The 22,694-nt window shown below is 39.9% G+C and overlaps 1 protein-coding gene across 3 annotated transcripts; it reads left to right on the top strand.

Annotated features, from left to right (window-relative positions):
• Positions 1–853: 853 nt before the first annotated feature.
• tfap2a (transcription factor AP-2 alpha) lies at positions 854–15,127 on the top strand. 3 transcript variants are annotated; one of them, XM_063037319.1, is made up of 8 exons: positions 1,950–2,363; positions 2,993–3,067; positions 3,294–3,725; positions 6,185–6,236; positions 8,268–8,499; positions 9,164–9,282; positions 11,586–11,727; positions 13,450–15,127. In XM_063037319.1, exons 1-8 carry the CDS (start codon positions 2,202–2,204, stop codon positions 13,739–13,741), a joined length of 1,506 nt encoding a protein of 501 aa, XP_062893389.1. In that variant the 5' UTR covers positions 1,950–2,201; the 3' UTR covers positions 13,742–15,127. The 3 variants fall into 3 exon arrangements, with proteins under 3 accessions (XP_062893557.1, XP_062893389.1, XP_062893468.1); XM_063037487.1 differs by lacking the exons at positions 1,950–2,363; positions 2,993–3,067 and adding an exon at positions 854–994; XM_063037398.1 differs by lacking the exon at positions 2,993–3,067.
• The last annotated feature ends 7,567 nt before the right edge of the window (positions 15,128–22,694 follow it).

Raw genomic sequence — 22,694 nt, 5'->3', positions numbered from 1 at the left:
AGACCCACTGTTTATAGCTTGCGACAGAAGACAGCCACCGAAAGCATCTGATTAGCAATGCATTTTAGCACCACTTCATTCCGCCGTCCTAATAGGTTGAAGTCTCCTAGAAATAAATTGTATAGTGATAAAAACAAGATTTTCTTTACCTACTCCATCTAAACTTTCCCCGGGAGATGGTGTAAAGAATAGCAAGGGTAATGAAATTGCCATCAGCGCGTAATCTATTTAAACACACCCACTGTAAAATGGGTAAATGTTAAATTTTTATTTATTATATCACAACACGAAATATAGTTGGGTGCTTGGTGAATAAAGGAGTTTGACATTAAGAGTTGCTTGAAAATACTTAGTTATTACTAATCATTTGGGTATCATTTAACTTGGCGAACATTTAAAATGCATTTAATCGCGGTTAGTTATTCTTATAAAGAATAAAACATAGTACTTTAGATAATTAACAGCCCTCCCCGTGTTTCATTGAGATTATGAGTCACTTGGGAAAGTATTATCGTATAAAGTACTGCTGAATCATCGTCGGTTTATCTATTGGAGAAAGAGTTTCTGCGCATTGACACAATGGCCCATAAGTTAGGATTTAACAATTTGGAATCCCAATTCAATATTAAAAAAATGGTTCGATGTACATATCGAAAGTGCAGTGCAGCTCACTATGTATTTATGCAGACATCCAGTACCAGTCGACAGGGCAAAGCTCTGTACCTGTGTCCATTGGAGCAGTAATGCGGTTGCATGAGTGTTGGCTGGCGTTCATATGCTAATTGGGCTGTTATTAGCGAGTTACTAAAGAGCCGAGAGGCGAACTCGATCGACCATTAGAGGGAGATCTCAGAGCACATACAGAGCTCTAAACCGACACACACTCTCTATACAGGACTGTCCGCTTTCTGATTCACCCAGCCAGCCACTTTTACACCAATCCATGAGAATGCTGTGGAAATTAGCGGACAATATCAAATATGAAGAGTGTGAGGTAAGAAATTTTATATTAGCTTTAAAAAATAAAATGCAATTGTCAATGCACTGCCAATGGAACAAACATCTAGAAATCACATCCAATGTAATTCAAATATTGCAAAGGATTTCTTTAAGCAATAAACAATTTAACATAAATAGATGCAGCGAAAACAAAAAGAAATCGATGCATTCACACATTCGGCTTTATATTGCAACCTCGGACTTTCTGTGCATTCATGTCGTGTGTCAGTAGCTCCCGTTTGTAAACAAAACAAGAAAAACAAAACGAGGTTTAACAAATCTGATCATTAGATTTTAAAAAAATTCTGAAATATCTCTGTCTGATAAATCTGGCTGCAAACTTTCATTTGTATATATTTAAAATAAAATATGCAAAAGGACAGATGGAAAACGACTGTTTCGATGTAGAAATATCATTACACGTTAACAATGTTAAACTGATCACACTACTGCCATAAAGCAATATAGCGAATTCTGACGTAGCTGAATTCAGTGCATGTTTTTGTAGTAAACTTCTGTAGTAAAATTTCCATCTGTCTGCATTTGTTAGTAAACGTTCGTTCCTTTCCCTCCGCCCCATACCGCCCAGTGAAAACATTGAAATCTGCACACAACGAACCCATGTTGCCGTTATGATTGAAGGATTTGCGTAAATATGTGTGTGTGTGTGTGTGTGTGTGTGTGTGTGTGTGTGTGTGTGTATTTGTGTGTGAAAGCGGCACCAGACAGTAAGGTGGTAATGGCTAAAGGCCGCGACTATACCCGGATTGAGAAAGTTGATCTGTAGTTTGCTAGGTATTATTTGGGGAGTTGGTTTTTTGTAGTTGTGCAGCCGGTCCAACGGGTTTACGGAGCTAGGCTGGAAGACAGCTCATTCCAGGAGCTGAACTAGACAGTCCTTGAGTTTCACTCCCCCCCCCCCACCCTCTCCATGGAACTGAAGGCTTTTTTAAAAGTAAAAAAAGAAAGCGGCGAAAAGTATGAAGGATCGGCGTGATCTTCCGGCGAAGAGAGTTAAGGATCAAAGCTGAAATCCGTTTATTTGGAAGTGGCTTCGAGCTGAGTTTAGACAAAAGTGGTGTTTTTCAGGATCGCTGTAGGGAGCAGACTGCATAGAAGTGCGTGGAAGCGAATGAGGGCTCCGGAGACTCCATAGTGTCTCTGTCGCTCCCTCTGTCTCTTAACTTTTAACCCATTGTACGATGGACCAGGCTACTAATGACCCAAGATCAGGGCAGAACGCATCTCCAGGAAAAGATCTCAAAAGGAAGAGAGCTGAGAGCCCGGGTAGCCTCTCGCTAGTCAGGAAACGAGTGCCCGCCGACATGCCTTTAGCATTCTCTGGATTTTCACACGAAAACGAGGTGCAAATTCCTTCTCGTGTCACTCTCTCTTTCTCTCTCCTGCTTGTTCCTTTCTTTCTCTGTCTCTCTGTCTCCATCCCTTTCCCCCTTTCTCTCTCTCTCTCTCTCTCTCTCTCTCTCTCTCTCTCTCACTCACTCACTTTCGCATATCCTCGATCACTTTAAAATGTTCTCCTCTTCACTGTGATTCGTCAGACCCACCGGTGTGTCCCCCTCTTCTCTCTCTCTCTGATTAGATACACTGAATCTTTATTCAATGGACGTCATTTATAACAGACACAGCGTTCAGTTGCTTCCTCGCTTCACGCTTGATTTCCGACCATTCTTCCCTTATTAAGTATTCGTGTAATATTAATAGTCATGAATATTTGCTATTATGTGCGGACTTGAAGCCGCTGCTCCTCGTTAGTGGAGGAGAGAAGGGAAAAGTTTGAAAAAAAATCTATCGACGTGACGCCCTGAAACTAGACACAAATGTGATTTTTTTTATATGTGTGTTATTCCCAATGAAGACATTTTTCAAGTGCTGATGGATTCCGCTCCCTTGTTCCTGCATGTGACTTCCCGGCGTTGTGCTCGTGTTGTAGTTGTATAGTACTGGACTGTTTTTTTCCAATTTTCCACTCTAGGTCTCTCTCTTTTTTCCCCCTGACGAGCTCAGATCAGACTGTCCGCAGATGTTAGTGCACAGTTTCTCGGCTATGGTGAGTTACAGTGAGATGCCACTAGATTTAAGCAACCCCCATATGGTAGCACTTTTGATTTTGAACCCTGTGGAATAATATTTTGCGGAATTCGCCCCCCACTTACCACGTATTCATGTTACGGTTAAAACTTGTGATAGCAAAGATGCAAACAGAACGAATGTGCATATCGAGCAATAATTTTTAAATTGTTTTAATGCCTTGTTAATGTCTGATTTCGTTGCAGGATCGACATGATGGAACCAGTAATGGGACTCCACGTTTGCCCCAGTTAGGGACAGTCAGCCAGTCTCCGTATCCGACCGCCCCGCCGCTGTCTCACACCCCTAACACGGATTTCCAGCCACCTTACTTCCCTCCACCGTACCAACCCATCTACCCGCAATCGCAGGACCCTTATTCCCATGTGAACGACCCCTACTCGCTCAACCCTCTGCACCCGCAGCCGCAGCCGCAGCACCCGACCTGGCCGCAGAGACAGAACCAAGAAGCCGGTATCCTGCACCAGCACCGCGCTCTGCCGCAGCTGGCTGGCTTGGACCCACGGAGGGACTACAGGCGGCCTGAGGTCCTGCTACATAGCACCCACGGACTCGATTCCGGTCTTGGAGATTCATTACCCATCCACAGCATCGGACACGCCATCGAGGATGTGCAGGTAACTTCTTTGCAACCCATGGGAGTTTTATTGTATATTTTATTTCAGACCCCTCTCAATTTCTCCCCCTCCCCCCTGCTGTTTAATGATATATTTTCAAATCTGAGAGGGCGTTAACCCCCCCACCCCACCCCACCACCACACACAAACACAGTTATACAAAATTTGCGTTGGCGAAAAATTGATCTTATTTAGAATTTCAATTATTTGGATATCCGATTTATTTCCAGATATAAGTCAGCATAAATTCAACAAAAATCCAGTAACAACTACTCCATAACACATTTGCTACTAGGCATTAAATAAAAATGGATTATTATTTTCAATAGCTTAAATAGATATTTATGTTCTTCATTTAATTAAATTGAACGTTCCCGTTTCAACTTTTGTTTGCAATTTGTAAACAATTAGCTCCCACCAGAGCACAAGTACTGTGTGCCTTATTCAATCTTTCAACTTGGCAGTAAAGATTTATTTCAAGCTGTACTTTCTGGTCTGCCTCATAGTTGAGAAATGTATATTTTTAAATCTTTCTGATGCTTTAATTTCCCTTCTCCCGAGAAAAAGGGACGTTTTATTACTTGCACTGATTTACTAGAGCTAATTTCATTTCCTTTGCTTACTGTGGAGTTATTATTGTGGTGCATGTAAAATACAAATGGCATATGCTTGCATTGTATAAAATTGACCATTATTCAGTGGAGAGGGAAATTGAATTTATTGGTTATTTCACAATTTGAATTTCTACCTTCAATGATAATCTGAAATATTTATAAGTAGATATTGCTTATCTTGCAAACAAAAGACGGTTAAAATGAAAACCAACCGCTCTGCCGGTCGGCTTAGTTTGAGGCAATGTTGTGTTTCGAAACACTACTTTTAATTTCGTTTTACAAAAATGCAGATCTCAAAGCTCTCGTAAAATATTCATAAGCAAGAAACCATCATGCATTCACTTCCAAACAAATACTCATTATGAATGCTTAGTACGATTGAAAGCTGTTCAACATTCCACTTAATACCTGCGGCCATACTTTGCTTAAATGTGACTGGCTCTTTAACACACATACGCGCGCGCATACACACAAACAAAAATCTGCTGTAAACAAGCATAAAATACGGCTTTAACTGAATGATATGCGGTGTCCTTACTCTAGGAGAACATTTAACGATAAAATCATAATACGTTGCTAAAAAAAAGAGGGAAATCTGTAAAAAAAATAGTCTAAATGGTTCAGCTTATTTTGATGTGACTGTGTGTGAAATAGGAATTAAAAAGTCCTCACTACGGTGAAATATTGCCCAGCATTTGTATTGCATTGGTATAAGGGGAGGGGGCACATGTTTTGGAGTGTAATTATTATAATGAAGCTTCTATAATACTCTGATGTCAATTCTTCAGACTGTCAAAGTAATATGGTTTTGTACATTATTGTAGCAAGGCCAGCGATTAGCGCCTTTAGCCACGATTAACGGAGAAATATATTCTTTTCTAAACCTTTTAAAGTATATCGACTCCTGGATTATAAACCTTTTAAGCAAAACGGTTCTTAGATTTTTTTTCCCAGAAAAAAAAGCACAGTATCTCAGTCGGTCGAGTCATGCTGTTAGATGAATGTTTAATAGAAACAGAGTTCCGGCGTTGGTTTTAGGAACTGGGTTAAAACTAAACCCGCTTAAATAGAAAAACAATTGCGTATGTCTGATTGAACCGCAGTTTGAGAGAAAAACAAAACATAATGAGAAGCCGGGAGATAATGTAGTGGGAAGCTGTAGCTGGAGGTTGCAATAATAAATAACAAAGGGCGAAAATCAAAGCTGAATGAATGACGCTGGGTCCGTTCCTGACATTGCAGCGGCGATTTGGAAGTGACTGGTATTTGTAAATGAACTAGCTGTTGTGCGAAGATTGCCAATCGCTCAGTCTCGGTAGAATTCGTGTCAAATTGGCAAACATATTTCGACACTGTACTGCATGTCAATGTTGAAATGAGCAGATTTGCTCTCACTTAATGGTCCCCATAACTAATAAAAGCTGAGGACAAATGCATTTCTGGTGGGGAAAACTACTGGGGTTGGGCAGTGGATCGATATATACCCCAACCCCTCCCCCCCCCACACACAGATACACACACACACACACACACACACACGCAGATTTTACCTTATAAAGGGAAAAATATCAAATAAACGATTCTCAGGAATCTAGTCTTTTGCCAAACCCTTAAAAATACTACAACGAAAATTAAAATGATGAATTGAACAGGAAACGAGAATTATCACGCTGTGGTTAATGCACGCATTATCATATTTATTCAAAGGAATGTGCCAGGCACTAGGTGGATTTTAACAACTTCTAACGTAACTCAGTTTCATGCAGTTCTTGCCGTGGTAGAGGCTGTCTACCGTCTTTACTTCCATAAGTTTATGGTAATGTTATTTTAATAATTCCGTTTCAGCATGTTGATGATCAAGGTATTAACATCCAGGACCACACCGTTATTAAAAAAGGCAAGTTCTATTTATTTTTCTTTCAAATCCGGCGTTTGTGTAGACATTGGCAGAGGCCAACTGCTTTATTGGCGTTTTGTATGCAGCAATTAATGGGAGACCGGGGGATGGAGACAATTAGGAGAGATACGGATACGATGGGTTGCTACATAACCCTTGGCTGTTTAAATTTTGGTGCAGCGGGACCGCTCACAGAAAAATAATTCTGCCCAGTCTCTGCACGTTGGTGTAGATTTAAGGAATTATTTACAGTTGTGCTCCTTTAATGAGCAGATGAATTAGGGAGCATATAAATCAAATCAAATGCTCGAATTTGCAGAAGCAATTATACTGTCGATTGGCGTTACATACTTTTGAGGGTCTGGTTAGTCATGTGCGTTTGGATTTGGACTGGTATATATTTTTGTGGATCTTTACTTGGGTAGTATGCATTTTGAGCTGAGCCTCCATAAAGAGCTGCCTGCTTCCTTTGCTAAGATGCTTAAAGAGAATGATTTGATCCAAACTGGAGATGCATAGAATAGTGCGCGAGTACACATTAATTCGTAAAACTGCAGTTTACGATTAAATGGTTTAAGTTTCATCTTTCTGCTTCTCCAGGTTTTGTCACGTCAAATTACATGTGCAAGGGATAAATCTTAAGAGATGCTCTTTCCACGTCGACATGATAATTGGCTCTTTTATTAGTAATCTCAAGAGTTCGTTTAACTCCTATTGTCTCTGTTAGCCTCCCCAGAGCTATTAATGTCACAAGTGATCTATCCGGAACTAGGAACTCGACGCCTTCAAAGATCTAGAGTAGATTTCCAGTGGCATAAAGAGAGCCCTAAGCAGTGTAGTTGATTGCGTTGCAAAGGTGCTTTTTTTTAGTGTGTGTGTGTGTGTGTGGGGGGGGGGGGTGTTAGTGCAAAAGCGCTGTGGACCTGTAGTCTACATTTTAGTCGGTCAATAATAAAAATGAATAATTTTGCTGCAGTGGCTCGTTCTCTAAAGTGAGGGGGAAATTCGATGGATGCTTGCATTGTTTAGTCCAATTCGGCCCTAGTGATCAGAATTCCACAATTCTTCATTTCTCTTCCGGACGGTTATAACGGTCCATTGGCTGAATGCAGGTTGTTTCGCGGAAACGGCCACATTAATTTCTTGCCAATTACATCTTTTTTTTCTTGTTGTTGTTGTTGTTGTTGTTGCAATGAGCTGATAAATTGAGGTTAGGAGTTGATGTGTTGGTGTTCCGGTATGTGTCGGCCCATTTTGCCGACAGAAGCAATAATTCCTCCCGTGCTGAGTGTTGTAGGATGTAAGTCCAGATGCGGAGTGGAACGGAATTGAAATGCTATTAGGATGAAACAGTATAATAACAACTAGCTGGTCTCTGTTATATTGTTGCAAAATAAATGCCTCGAAATTAATTTAACAAACAACTAAACACAAATAAGGATGGAACACAATTTAAAACAGTGTTAGCGATTTAAACGTGTGACATAGACATATTAGAATATGAGTTCATTCTTGACTTGCCAAACAAGGAATCTATTTATGTTGTGTTGAATCACAGGAGCATTTTTTCTATTATACAATGGAAATGACTTTACTGTGATATTGACACGTTTGGAAATTGGCCTTGGCAGCAAAATGCAGTTAGCCAGCTAACTTTGGAAAGGGTATGCATATAATAAAGACGTGGTTCACTTCAATTTGGTCTGAATGCACAAATGATCAGGTTTCATTTTATGTTTGTCTTAAAATATACAATCTACAAGTACAATTCAGCTCAGGCGACATTGTATTAACGTGCACTGCCGATGCTGCTTCTAATGACAGTGTGTCCGATGAATAAGACAAAGGCCTGATAGGCTCTTATATAAAATCTAATCCGCAGCAGTGCAGACATGCTTATACAGAGGTCGGAGTTGTGTGTAGGGTTAGTGGGGACCAACACTGCGGAGAGTTGTAAAGTCACCTTTTCCTTAGTTTATGCAGTGCTTGCCATGGGCTGTGTTATTGATCTGAATGATGCTTTTCTTTCAGGTCCCATGTCCCTATCGAAGTCACACAGTGGGGTTGTCACCTCGATCTCAGTCAATAAGGACGGACTCTTTGGCGGGGTTGCGAACCCAAACGAGGTGTTCTGTTCAGTTCCGGGTCGCCTCTCCCTCCTCAGTTCAACATCAAAGTACAAGGTGACGGTGGCGGAAGTGCAGAGACGCCTCTCTCCGCCTGAGTGTCTCAATGCCTCGTTACTGGGAGGAGTGCTTAGGAGGTGAGGGCTATGGGGCATCTTCCTAAACTGTTCAACTTACTGAAAACATAATGCTGCACACACAACAGGGAAAATAACATCTTTTTTCACAGTTAAAATACTTCATCTATGTTGCTGTTCTTTGTTTTCCCCTTTTGTTATTTTAATTCCCACAACCACGATCATATCTGGTTGCTTGTAAAGTATATTGCCTTATTTTGTATCTGCATACGGACACGAATGCCCTGTCACACTCATCAATAGTTTGAAAAGCAGTCACTCTTTACTGAAATAAATGAAGGCCAAAACACCCTTCAGTGAAGAACTTTGCACACATTTTAAGTGTTACGTATAATGACGATATTAAACATTGCATAGAATTTACTGTAGCCGTTTCATACTCTAGATAACACGAGATGGACACGCTAATGGATAAAGGTGTTAACAAATCATTTTTTTAAAAAGTGCAGTTGAAGTTGTTTTAAGATATCAAAGGTTTGCATTAAAGAGAACAGTGATCTTTACTGCACAGTGGAATCGCAGATTTGTTTGAAAACTGCTTTGTAATTCCCAAGTGAGCATATTTCAATTTTTTTTTATTGTGAGTCTTTCCATGTAAAAAGACTTTAGTTGCAGGATGGGTTTGCGGTAGCAATTTAACCAGGAGCTTCTCTTTTTAAAATAGAGCAAAATCTAAAAACGGAGGACGGTCATTAAGAGAAAAATTAGACAAAATTGGATTAAATTTACCAGCCGGTAGACGCAAAGCTGCAAATGTAACGCTACTAACATCACTTGTTGAGGGTAAGTGAATTTCATTGCATTTCCTTATTTAAGATAAAAGTCACAGAATTAACTTGGGATGTTTCTGGAGGGAGCGGGAAATTTTGTTTTTGTGGGACCACGTGTCCTTATGTAATCAGCACCGACATACAGCAGTTATTGCCTGATGTTAACCCTTCAAAGTGCCGGCAGTAAAGAAGGGAGAGTAACAAGAGTCCGCTTTTAGCACTGAACATTGCAACATTTTCTTAGATGTATACAGTAAGTTTCCGCCCGAGTTATTAGAAGAGAGGCCTGACATCACCAGATGTGGTTAGAGGATGTGGTCGGTGTGTTGAGGGAGTGTAGGAAGATTGCAAATCGCTTTTTTTCCCGCGGGTCGGGAGTGTAGAGAAGGTGGTGCCTGGATGGATTGCCTTTGTGCTTTTAGGACTAATGTCTGAAGTAGTATCACACGAATGAAGTGTTAATGATGGACCCTTACGCCTTATTATTGTCTCCAGGAGTGTTCAGCTACAAAATAAGGTGCACCACAGAAAATATTTTAATTTACTGGTTTGGAGAGTGAGATAATCAAAGGTTTATCCCAATGCATTATTTGATAGGGAATAAGTCTAAACCTTGTGACTTATGCTCAGGAACCTCTTATGCTTGTGATTTATTTAGGATTTCCCTTGTTGGATGCACGTATAAAAACAGACCTAGGAATGAAAAGCGTTGGTGTATCTGTCTATAATTGATGTTCATTGTGTCCAAGGTCTAGGTTGTAAAATGGTTACAATAGCCCAGTGTGTCAGGATAGTATGGAGAGAGGTTCTTAAAGAAAATCATTAATCTGATTATCGTTCTGGGTTATAATTAGCCAGGAGTGGATTCACGCGTAGATGCTTTGCTGATGAATGTGTGACCAGTTGGATTTCTAAGGGCCAGGCTGTTGGACTGTGTCTGTTGTTATTGTTTATGATCTGTTCCATTTTATGGAAACGAGTTACTGGACTCTGCCTTTGAAGCACTAATTGGCGCATGCGTCCTTCCGGTGCTGGCTAATAGCAGGAAGCCCTGCAGTAAAACCCAACTGGTTCAGGAAATTAAAACCAAAGGCTTTGAAATCAACAAAAAGACAGGGTTCTAGAAACTAATGTACCGAACTGTTTAAGGGAAACTGAGAAATATGTTTTTTTTTTGCAAGGAGTTCTTCTTATTCCAAAGTGTTTAGTCTGCAATCGTGGGGAACTGTATTTTATTTTATCATCGTATGGAATAATTGTAATGATAAAAACATGGTAAATCGTCCGGAATGCTGATTATTTATGGTGTATTACATCGTATGGCACGTGCATTTGATTTGAGTCATGCTTCCTTTTAAACAAACGGATTTGTTATATTTCTACCTGGCCAATAAACTGCTCCTATATTTTTAAGCGTAGTTAAACTACAGTTCACCCACAGGCAGTTTTTTTTTCTCCACAATTGACAGAAGTTCAAACATATCCACACACGACCCATCTTTGCACAAAGTACTGTCTAAAAGTCAGTCTGGGTCAGGAGAACTATCCCGCTGTAATGTTTATGAGCCAACGTGAAAAATCACACAGGGCATTTCTGCCCTGCATAACTACAATATGTTTTGTTGTTCAGTTGTGTTGGGTTTATGGAACGCAGGCTTATGTGCAAGAGGATGTTGCATAGACAGGGACATAGTCCGCCACTGAATGTATGACAACAAAAGAGATATTGTCAATGTATTTGATATCCTATCCAGTTCACCATTTAGCTCCTGATAATGTCGTTAAATGACTCACAGAAGCTTTCCAAGTTTTTTTATTGTATGCTTCAAATATTTAGTTTGCGACAAATGACAATAGTTCTGAACTATTCCTTACATTAAGCTGCTGAAAAGAGGCTGCACTGTAGTGTAGAAATGTTAGTTATCGTGCAATGAAATCTAAATATTTAAAGAGATCGTGCATTTTTGTGCGGCATTGTACTCAGGATAAAATAATCATTTTAAACAAATCTGCAAACAACATTGAGTCTTCTTTATCTAAGTCCTGCCATTAAATTTAATCGTCTTAATACGTAGCTCCAACCAAATTTCAATAATGCAAGTAAAGAGTCTGCTGCATTTTACGGGATCATAAAATCGGCTTTGAAGCACTTTACACGTAATTTGTAAAACAATTCTATTAAAATTTGGAGAACGGTCACTGTCATCAGTTTGCATGTTATATCAGTCTGCCATCATTAGAATCAATTGCCATATTAAAAAATGGATTTGAAGGATCGACCTACATTGTGGACATGTCATTCACTTCCATGCCCAGGTGAAGCCGTGCACCTTGCCCGGGATTTTGGCTACGTTTGCGAAACAGAGTTCCCAGCCAAAGCAATAGCCGAGTACGTCAACCGACAACACTCCGATCCCAACGAACAAGTGACGCGCAAAAACATGTTACTGGCAACAAAGTGAGTCCTTTTCTTAATGCAAACTTCAACTGAGTTCTTTTTTTCTTCACTCTCCCTCTTCCCCGCATGCATGTTCTGGTCTCCATTAAATTTCGTGTATATAGTTTGCAAGAACTCTTGGGTTTGGATGGGTTTAAGCTCGGACATATGAATATTCTGAATATACCCATTTGGGTTCTGACAAGTGCATAGAAAAAGGTTTAGGAGTAGAGTGTGGATCAGTAGTCGATAACCCTCTCACCTGGTTTGCTTGTGGTGTTATCCTCAGTATTCATTTTAAGACCTCCTGCTATCAGGAGCAGCGCCGGCTCACTCGGCATCCAATGCTTTCACTGTTCGAGCACATGAAGCACCGTAATTTTGTGAAGTCACATATCAGACGGAGTTATTTAAGCCCGTAATATTTTCTCAGCGGCTAATAAGTATTATTTAGCAATTGTGTACAGCCAAACTGCTTGGATGAAAAGGCACGTGTGAAAAGTAAATTATCCGTGCTGAAATGTTGGAGGAAATTTTCAGGCTTGTTTTCTAGCCTTTAATTAAGAATTTGAAATGTCACCGAAGGGCATTGCGGTGTATAGGCACTGGGAGGTTGGTGGAGCAATTTGTATCGATGGTTACACTCCCAGTGAAGTAAGCATTCTTTCAGAAGGTTTGAGATCTTTCCACTTCAGGCGTAGAAGCATATTTTACCTAGTTTCAAAGAGCCTTTGAAAATAGATTCAGCATATTAAGCGATATAGAATACCAAACATTGGTCTAAATTAGCAGACCTAATCCAATGTACACCCTCGTGCACACATTCAGACATGTATACACGTGCTCGCGCACACAGAGGACTAAGCATAGGCGCGCACGCACACGATGCATGACTTGAGCTATATGCATTATAGTGATGATTTCATTCACATTAATTAATCTGATTTTTTCTAAGACAATAGCGCTGGAGGACAATATAGTTGTTACTGCCCTCTGCATTCCATTATGTTAATTTGATTTTTTTGTTATCAGTTTGTCTTTTAACAGTATTTTACACATGAGTACACACTATATATTCAGAAACTCAACGAGGAAGCAATGATCAGTTCAAACTTCAGAGTGAACACTGAATGGTCAGATATTTGCTTTGATTTATTAGCATTCTAAACTTCAAGTATATTCCATGTATTAGAATGCATTGTATAATAAAACCTTTAATTTTAACTTCAGAAATTTAGTTTATATGCACTAAAACGCTGGAAGTATTGATAACTTATGCCAAATGTGCACTTCGATTTTCTTGCCGTTGTTTCAAACGTATCAGGAATTTATAACGATATGCAAATAATTAATTGGAGTAATCGGGATCAATTTAAAATGTTGACAAACATATTTAAAACAATAATCGGCCATGGGTCCATCAAGTAAAGCAGGCAGTAGTGTCTGCTACAGGTAAACCTGAACGAATCCGTCCTGTGAAGCTGTCCATTATTATCTAGGGCAAACATAAATTCCGTGGTAGTGGATTTTGAACCAGAAGCCGTCTTTATGTTAGTCCATTTGTTAAATCCCTACCTTTTCCAGGGTTTTCACATGAGGAAGGGCGAAGCGCTTGGAAAGGAATTCGAACATGATTCTAAAATGTGCTGAATTGAAGTTGTTGCCTTACCAATCCCCCGCTCATCCGCTCCCCCGAATAGATAATACAGCATGAACATTACAACCTGTTATCTTAAATTTCAGACAAATCTGCAAAGAGTTTACAGACTTGCTGACACAAGACCGATCTCCTTTGGGGAACTCACGACCTGCCCCGATCTTGGAACCTGGTATTCAGAGCTGCCTGACCCACTTCAGTTTAATCACACACGGCTTCGGGAGTCCGGCTCTGTGCGCTGCTATAACCGCCTTACAGAACTATCTCACCGAAGCACTGAAAGCCATGGACAAAATGTACATGAACAATACCCCCAACAACCACACGGGTGAAAATCCCAGTAAAAGCGGAGACAAAGACGAGAAACACAGAAAGTAGTTGGATAGCAAACTGCAATTTCCTAAAGAAACAAAACATTTAAAAGTTGTCATATAGGTGTGACTGTTTCCCTCTCAACCCGGAACTCGGAGCCTTAGCGAGCAGAGAAGACGATGAAGAATTTTGAACTGTTTATTAAGAGAGAAAGGGAGAAAAGACGAAGTTTCTAAAACTTTTTACCGAGTTAAACCTTCATCGGACTGCATCTTGATTGACATACCCCGTTGTTTAAGATTTTAAAGATTGTAGTCACAATCATTTAAAGAAGGTAACGAAAGCATATTTTATCAGTATTGTAAGTAAACTGGAGCAGTTCTTCTGTCATTACCATCCTTGTTGACAAAAAGAAATCCTCTAAGCCTAGGTATCAGTCAATTTAAACAACTATTGGAACTTGCAGTTCACGGTATAGTAAGGGAAACGATGTTCATGTATGTATATATTTATTTATGCGTAATTTAATGGGAATTGTAAATATGGTGCGTCTGTTTAAGCCTTTATTTTATTTATCTGGTGATATCGTTTACCTCCTGTAAGTGGGTTTTAATCTTCATCACATACAGTAGATCTTTCCGTGATTTTATGGTACTTAGAAAAATATTGGGGAAACCCTGGGAAAACACATTTTAGCCCTCTGTAGCATGTTGTGGCGATAAACAGTTGAACAAAATCCAAGAAGGGGGGAAGGGAGGGGGGAAAGAAGCGAGTTTTATATGACAAACATCGAATAGTTTATAATACCACAGGAATTCAAATTTAAGAATACCTTTTTTTTAAAAAAAAAGCATCTGTGATGTTTTTTTGTGTTTTAAAATATCCCATGTGTTGTGACAAAGGAATTATCTGACACCATGTCTTCTTTCCCTACTGAAAAAAAAGCAGAGCAATAAACTGATATTGTCTATAGAACGGTTCAGTATTTTATTGTTGAACTGACAGCATTTGGGACGAGCTGATATCTTGTATGACCGGTGGCTAAATTGGAAACAGTTTTTAGCTGTATTATATAGAGTTGTGTTGGCAATAGTTTACATGCCTGTCGATGTATCATAGTCCTTTGTTACCCAGATAAATAAATATTTGATACGCTTTATGTCGATTTTTTTTTATTCAGTGGCTCTGTTTTGCCCAGGCGTATTTTTACTTGGCAGTATTTTCCTGCAGCCTTTCTGTATGGCTTGCAGTAATTGGGTTTAACTCTCCCTTGGCAATTGCTCCCCCGCAATAAGCAGCTGAACCCATTGTTTCCCTCAAGTATAATAAAAAAAACTTGAACTTCAAGTTAGAGTTGAACAGGCTTGCTTTGGTAGTTTATTGAGTCGTAATCAAAATAAATGATAAAAAGGTAGCGGCGTTGGATTGGGAGGATGTGTGGGGGGGTGAGGATCGTGGATTGGTGGGGGCGGAGGCGGGTTGAGGGTGGGACGGAGGGGTGGGGGAGTGTATTGCCCTGGTTTTCGCTGCCCTGAAATAATGTACCTAATGATGTGACAAGTCACTAAATAAACCTCGCAGATTTTCATGATACTGCGGTTATAAAATGTCGATCTGCTGTTTGACTCTTAACACTATTTTCTCAATGACAGCGATTTTTTAAGATAATGATAATCATTTTAATATTTCCTAGCGGATTTCCAGGGAGACGTGCTGAGGAATACTGCATATTGTTTACTGTCTGCTTTAATAAGTCGATCTTCCTACCAACCTCCCTCCCACCCTCCAGATCCAATGTGTGAGGTATTTTTCATTGCTGTAGTACAGTGCAACCAATAGATTTAAAACAATAAGGTTGGAAGCGACATTACCCTTTTTATATTGCATTTTTACAGGCTTGATGATTCGTGAATAAAGTAATGTGCGTGCCATACACACAATAAATTCTCGGCTAAGACATAGGATAAATCTGTGAGATAAGAGAAGTTTAATATATAGTTTATAATAAGGACGTTTGGTTCTTGTTGACTGCAACGTTAAGTTCTTTGTCAAATGCAATTCAGTTTTATGGTATATTATACACGGAAATTCTAATCTGCGCGCGCGCGCGTGTGCGTGTGTGTGTGTGTGTGTGTGTGTGTGTGTGTGTGTGCGTGTGTGCGTGTGTGTGTGTGTGTGTGTGCGCGCGCGTATTTGACACAAATGAAATGCGCAATGTTAGCAGGTGAGGTGAAACGTTGTCTATCAGAGCTGTTTTTTTTCTGGCCGGGTCTCAGAATGTGTGTGGGATATAGTACTTACCTCAGGCACAATGGCATTCATAAACATTATTTCAAGTCTGCTGTTTATACGGGGGGGGGGCGGGGGGTGTGAAGAAACCACTTAAAGAAATATCAAAGTGCATTTATTAAATACCGATCCCAACGTCAAAGGTGTAAATACCTGGGAAGTATATCTTAGTTTTAAATAGCGGGTTTGCAAAATGAACATCTCGGAATTGATTGCAACGGCAATGATATTTTAATGAAATGATATGCATGTCCAAACCGTTCAGTTTAATCTTACAAACGCATTAAAAGTTTTTAAAAAGTTAGAAAGCAAAGATTATGAAGCAGAATTTTGTCACGTCGAGTACGTCTTTTTATGTTGTTGATTCATATGCAGGTAATCGCGTCTCAATCGCGAGACATTAATATTAATGGTAAACGCCTCGTAGAACCCGAAATCTAATCAATCCATTTTGTCTTGTAGCAATAGTTTGTTTTTAAAGATGGATCTTGTTTAGTCATTTTTGGGAATATTTCATAATTGATATTACTTGCTGCACTGTCTCACGAAATATACTGAAATAAGATGATTCTTAAAGTAAGGAACCATTTATCTCCCTGCCTTTCCCCTCTCTCGTGGACTTCTAGTCAGAGTTTTCCTGCGAGGAATTATTTCTGATAAGAACTGCGATTTGCTAATGGGTTCTCCTAGTGGGATGATTTGCTGTGTCTCTCTGGCAGAAATTTGTGCACGGCTTCCTGACTGTGAAAAAACTTACTGGCCGCTGTTATCTAACAATACTGCGTGTGTTTACGGGGAGGGTTAGGGTTAATTAGCGCCATTATCAATCATTAATGCTTGCCTAACATGTCTGAGGTATAATCAGGTTTAGAAGACTGGAATCGACATCTGCTTCGTTCCAATTAAATATTTCATGCTAAATCATTTATTACATACCCAGTCTACCTTCCCCAAAGAGGCCGGTTGTTATTGTACCTGAATTAAAAAATATAAAGGCGTTTAACCATTAAATAGGGACCTCACCCTTGTGCTATCCAAAAATCAAATAGTCGTAAGGCAGTCTGAACAGCAACAATATCGTTTCTGAAATCATTTTTTGTTTAAAGAGCAGTTTTAGCAAAAGCCAGTGATGCTGAAATTTTTAAGGATTGGCTTGTCGGGAAAGATTTGTTGACTGTAGGGAGAAGTAGAGGCAACAGTAGCGAAATAGTTATCAACCCCAGGGCTTTTCGGAACCAACGATTTTCAGCTCTCCCACTTTCTGGGTCATTAACCCTTTCTAGTTTAATCACACCCCGCTCCTCCATTGCAGATAATAAACAGCAAAGTGTAGAGAAGTAGAGAGAACAGGTTGAAGCAAAGTTCCCAATTATTTATAATTGATTAAAATAAATCTGAGCTAGACTCTCGCTGGCAACAGTGAACATAAAAGGCATGAGAGCTAATTCGATACTTCAAGTAATGAAATATTTTCTAGTGTCCAGCTGCCTAGAGTGAGCGATTGACTCGTGTGATCTATAACAAATAATCCCGAGTTACAGTGACCTGGGGCAATCGTTAATCCAAAGAGGCGTGGCGCTGTAGTGTCTGTCCCCGCATTTAATCAGTTTCCCCTGTTTTAAGAACATAAGAATAATCGTCCATTTAACGATTTGGTCAGTCCGATGCTGTGATGTACGAGATAAATTTTCAGATTTGATTAAGGATTAAGTATCTGAATTAGTAACTTGGTTGTCACTTTACAGACGCTGACTGATTTGTGATGTAACCTTAACGCAGTTTAGTTTTCTTATTATCTAATAATACGGCTGTTTATGCGGGTTGGAATTAGATAGCCGATAGAGTGAAAAACTGCCAAAGCTATATTTGATTGCTTGTTGCACCTGCACGGAGCATTTTTCCTTTCTTCCCGCCGTGTATCTATTCTACTATATTCCCAATTGCACTAATTCAAGCGACAATCGGTGGCGTGCGTGTTTTAGTTTAAATGCAGTATGCCATGTATTTCTGGCAATACTGACTGTGGTGTGTTGAGGTTCTGGAGTCGCGGTTTGAGGTCTTCATTGTCTGTTGATTTGTAGGCTCTGGATACAGGTTGGTGCGTTTTATTTGCAACAGGTGATGCGATGCAGTCACCTATGTTAGTGCTAATGTAGTCTTCGTTTAGACAATTCGCGATTAACTATTTCTGACTCTTGATTCGGCTTAATAATCTTTTGAAGAGGTTATGGATTTGTGTTCTATTCAGATCGCTGCTAGTAAATAATTCAGGCCCATTTTTTAATCACCTGAGTCACCACATCCCTGAGTAGTGAGATATGTGCACTCGGCCCTCTTAAAACTGGCCTGGATTCTTTGGTCAATGTTAAAAGTGGAAGGGGAATGTCTTGCTACTGGTGATTTCAAACACCAGAATGAATCCTACACTCTGTCAATGGTCAAGTGAAGGCTCAGAGTATCTTGAACTTACCCATTCCAGTCTCATTCTGTTGACCTAATCCACAAATAAGGACATAGATAGCAAATATTCAATGCACACACTGTATAGAGTGGATGGTTTAATTTGTGTTCCCAGATGATCTAGAAACTCCGAACCTCTCCTCATGGCTTAGCAGAGGGAACTTGGCTCAGTATCTAACCGATGTCAGGAGTAGAGTGACCGTTACTCAATATTAAGTTCTTTCCTATTCTCATCCCCCATTCAATCTTCCAAATTAAAAAAAAGATCATTAATCCCCCCACTCCCCCAAACAAAAACACAAAAGGACCTGGAGAACACTCCATCAATCGAAGAAGGTCTCAAGTCTTCAGTCTCCATTCAACCTGTTGACTGCATACCTCCCTCTACAAGAGAGTTCCTCCGATGGTTGAATTTTTGCTCAGGCCTTCATGTAGATGTACTCTTTCCCTCACCTGGGACTGACTTCTGGGATTCCAACATGGCCTCATCCAGAACAGTCTCTTAAAATGTCAATTAACATCAGCACTTTGAGGTAAATACATAATTAACAGAGACCTGGTCAGTGTACATGCTTAAAAATGTGCCATTTTCAAAGCAAGTGGGGATATGTGCATTGGAGTCTGAAATAAATTAATTTTTAATGAATCACCTGTGCTGGCTCTTTAATGGTAACCACCAAGTGATCGGCAACTCTTTGGAAATCCTGAAAAATGAGAGTGTGAAAGTACTTCAGCATGCAAGAGGAGTAGACTGTTGAAGGCGCAGTTACCTGATCTTAAATATTAGCTCAGGCAGTGACTTCTAATTTAGACAATTACACAGTTGTGTTTGGCACGTATTGAGACACTGCAGCCAATCAGACCAAGGTTCAGCAAGTGTAGAGACTAACTTACAGAAGGATAGTGACACTCACAGGGTTAAGATAACTCAAATAAGAATTCAGACAAAAACTTCATTAAATCCACTGCAGAAGCGATATATAGCAAAATTCTTGGGAAACTGGCGTGATGCCTGGAAGCAGGAGAAGGCTAGGAGTGTACTTAGCAAAGAGCTTGACGTTCATTCCTACCCTTGCTGTTGTCTGTTTTGGGTCAGTATAGACAATGTAGAGGTGGATGCAGTCCACAACCAGGTCTTCGAGGGCTGCAGTTGTTTGAGGTTGTCCACCAGGGCCACCTGTTGTCTACTTCATGGAAACAGCAATACTATGGGCATTGAAGTAGTTCTGTATTGGAGAATTGGGTCAGTCAGTGACACTATGGTGTGCAATACAATCTCATTGACATTTAGTTTGGAATGTTGAACTTGTACTGGTTCCTTGTGTTAGAATAAGGTGGATGTAATGATAGTCAGTGGCAGGGGCAAGGTACAGCATGATGAATGGGGTATTGAAAATGGAGTTACTACACAGACTGAAATAGAATGTGTGAGCAAAGCAGAGTCCATGTTGCCTCCTCACTTCTTCGCCTTATTCTTGTCCTCTTCTTGCTCATTTGTGTCATCATACAGCAAAGGGCAAAGTGGAGGTACATGCAGCAGACCACAATCTGACTTGATGCTGAGTAGCAGAGGGCTCCTCCAGTGGGGTCAGTTTGCTGCTAGGTATAGCCTTTCATTATATGCTTGCTGTCCGTTTGTATATCTACCAAAGTCATCAGCCATTTTATCTGTAGATAACATTTGGCCTATAATCATATGTTGAGGGAATGAAATCCCTCTTACTTTCAATGTGGAGCTGCCATGCATCACCAATAAAGCAATATAAATAAAGCATAGTTACCTTGACAACATTTGGCAATGCAGTCCCTGTCCTGCTCTGATACTTCAGATCGGGCTGCAGCTGGTGGAAGATTGGTAGTGAATGTGGACATCACACATTGCTCCTTGCAGTGGTCTGCATCAGGGAATTTTTCTGTGAGTAAATTGAGTATGTGAAACGACCTCGTGCTGAGAGTGCTTTGTCTCATTCTTATTATTTCGGATTGTCCTGATCCAGCAGCCTGATGGCTAGTCTTCCAGCCAAGTTTTATTCCGAACAGAATGCGAATCAGAGCAGCTGTTTATGCAGAAGTTATGAAAGCAAAAAAAGAATTATTTCAAACCTGGCATACTTCTCCCAACAGAATAAAAACAGAGAATTCTGGAAAATACTTAGTATGTCAGGCAGGATCTGTGGAGGTAGATACAGAAATATATTTTCATCACACCTGTTCTGGGAACTTGTGTAATTCAACAACATCTGTCGAATGCGGATGTAGTATAGCATTGTGCCAAGTTTGAGCAGGAATCTGTCAATAACCAATCTGTAAGTAGTATTGATATGATTCATGACTGTTTAGCATTGCTAGGTTAAGGATGGACACTGGTTAGAGCTCAGTGCTTTCCATACTGATTGAGGTCATGATGTATCTGACTTGCATTCTTCCTGTAGGCATTCTTCCACCGAATCCTGTCACTAATATGACACCAGGCACAATTTGTCCAACAAGTGTTTGTGTGCTGCCAGTAAAAGTTTTGAGTTTTTACTTTATGGCTATGATCCCGGACAACTGCTGAATCTATTTTAGTGTTGGCCAAGAAAAGATTCTTGTCTTAGACAGTGGGGAAAGCCTTGCTCTTCTCTAAAGAGCCCCTGATCTGAAGACTTCTGTTAGTGACATGTGTCCTACGTATTACCAGCTGCCAACCTATGGCATTCATTCACCCCTAGGAATAGTACTTCGATCTCAGCACCTGAATCTGACTCCTGTTATTGAGCCAAGCCAATACTTTTATCAATGGAAGTATTCTCACACCACTGCAGCTGCTGAATCCTAGACCTTTCCTTAATGACTCATGTTCTTCAGAATATGAACTGAATCGACTCAAAAGTATCTATTGTTTGCATTTACAATGCAAATTTAATGTCGGTGGAAAATGATTTAATTTCTCAAAGGACTGTTATAGCAGCCGAAGGCCCCTTGAAGTATAGTCTCTGTTGTAATGTAAGAAGGGTAGCAGCTAATTTAGGCACAGCAAGCTCCCACAAACAGGAATGTGATGATGACCAGACAATCTGTTTTTGTGCTGTTTATTGAGTGATAAATATTGGCAAGGAGATAAGGAGACAGGGATAACTCTTCAGTTTTTTTTATTGAAATTAAAATTTCTGCTCTGAGGAATAATTATGTTCTGGGTTAATTGTTCCATTAATGCTGGACACAAGCATCAGGCATGCTTTTCAAACCAATTACTGTGACACTATGGTCTTCTGACTCATACAGAAGAGCCCTGCCAACTGAGCCAATCATGGCTTTTTGCCAGCTATAAGCTTTGTCACAATGCAAACACAAAAGTATCACTTGGAATATATTGATTGCCATATGCAATAAGTCTTAAGGAAAAACTTGCCCAAAGGACTTCAGTGCCTTTTAATGTGTAAGCACTGTTGCAGTATAGAAAGCTTGCTTCAAATTTGCACAGACAAATCTTCCATAAAGATCAACCTGGTTATCTGTTTCATTGTGTTTGTTGAGAGATAAATAGTGTCCAAGTTACTGGGGCTTGGGAATCATTTACTTTCTCCTGAGTAAATAGGGAAGACTTTGGTTTACATCTCATTTGATGGACATGATTTCTTACAATTCAGTACTCTCTCAGCACCTGTTTAGAACAAGAGCTGAAAGAGTTATGCCCAGCATTTTGGAATGAGTTTGAACTCAATTATTTTGAAGTATAAAACAGCTCCACCAACTGCCGCTAACAATATTGTACAACTTATGTGGAATCTTTTGAGAAATTTGTATCATCAGCCTCGCTTGCTGAGTCTGACTTTTCTGTTACCAATGCAAGGCTTACAATAATATGGCAATTAGAAATGAACCTGCTTAAGCTGGAAATAAAGACAGAACATGCTGGTCAGGTAGCATCTATGGAAAGAGGAAAAATTAACGTTTCAGATCCTTGACCCTTAGTTTCAGTTATTATAACTCTTCCAGAATTTGCAAGTATTCTTAGATTCTGTGAAATGTTTGCCACAAAGGCAGATTGAATGTAAATAATGCCAGTGCAAGAGTGAATGACCTGTTTATTTGAACTTCTTCACGTGTTCATCACTGTTTCATTGCAAACAGAAATCTTATGACTTTATGTGCACAATAATATATTCCCCCCCGACCTTGTACTCTTCCTTGTTTTTAATAAGTATCCATTATTTCATTAAAGGGATATTTCAGTGACTCTTAGGCACACAGATATAAGAAAAATGGAGGGTTATGTGCTGTGTAGGAG

Source organism: Mobula hypostoma, chromosome 1 (genome assembly GCF_963921235.1).
Source record: "Mobula hypostoma chromosome 1, sMobHyp1.1, whole genome shotgun sequence".
NCBI classification, from domain to species: domain Eukaryota; kingdom Metazoa; phylum Chordata; class Chondrichthyes; order Myliobatiformes; family Myliobatidae; genus Mobula; species Mobula hypostoma.
Note: the sequence above shows the minus strand (reverse complement) of the source record. Positions and strands in the feature narration are given on the sequence as shown.

Coding starts and splice junctions, on each gene's coding strand:
- tfap2a (XM_063037319.1), top strand. CDS start 2,202: ATGGACCAGGCTACTAATGACCCAAGATCAGGGCAGAACGCATCTCCA. Junction 2,364..2,992: donor GATTTTCACACGAAAACGAG/GTGCAAATTCCT, acceptor TTTCCACTCTAG/GTCTCTCTCTTTTTTCCCCC. Junction 9,283..11,585: donor ACTAACATCACTTGTTGAGG/GTAAGTGAATTT, acceptor TTCCATGCCCAG/GTGAAGCCGTGCACCTTGCC.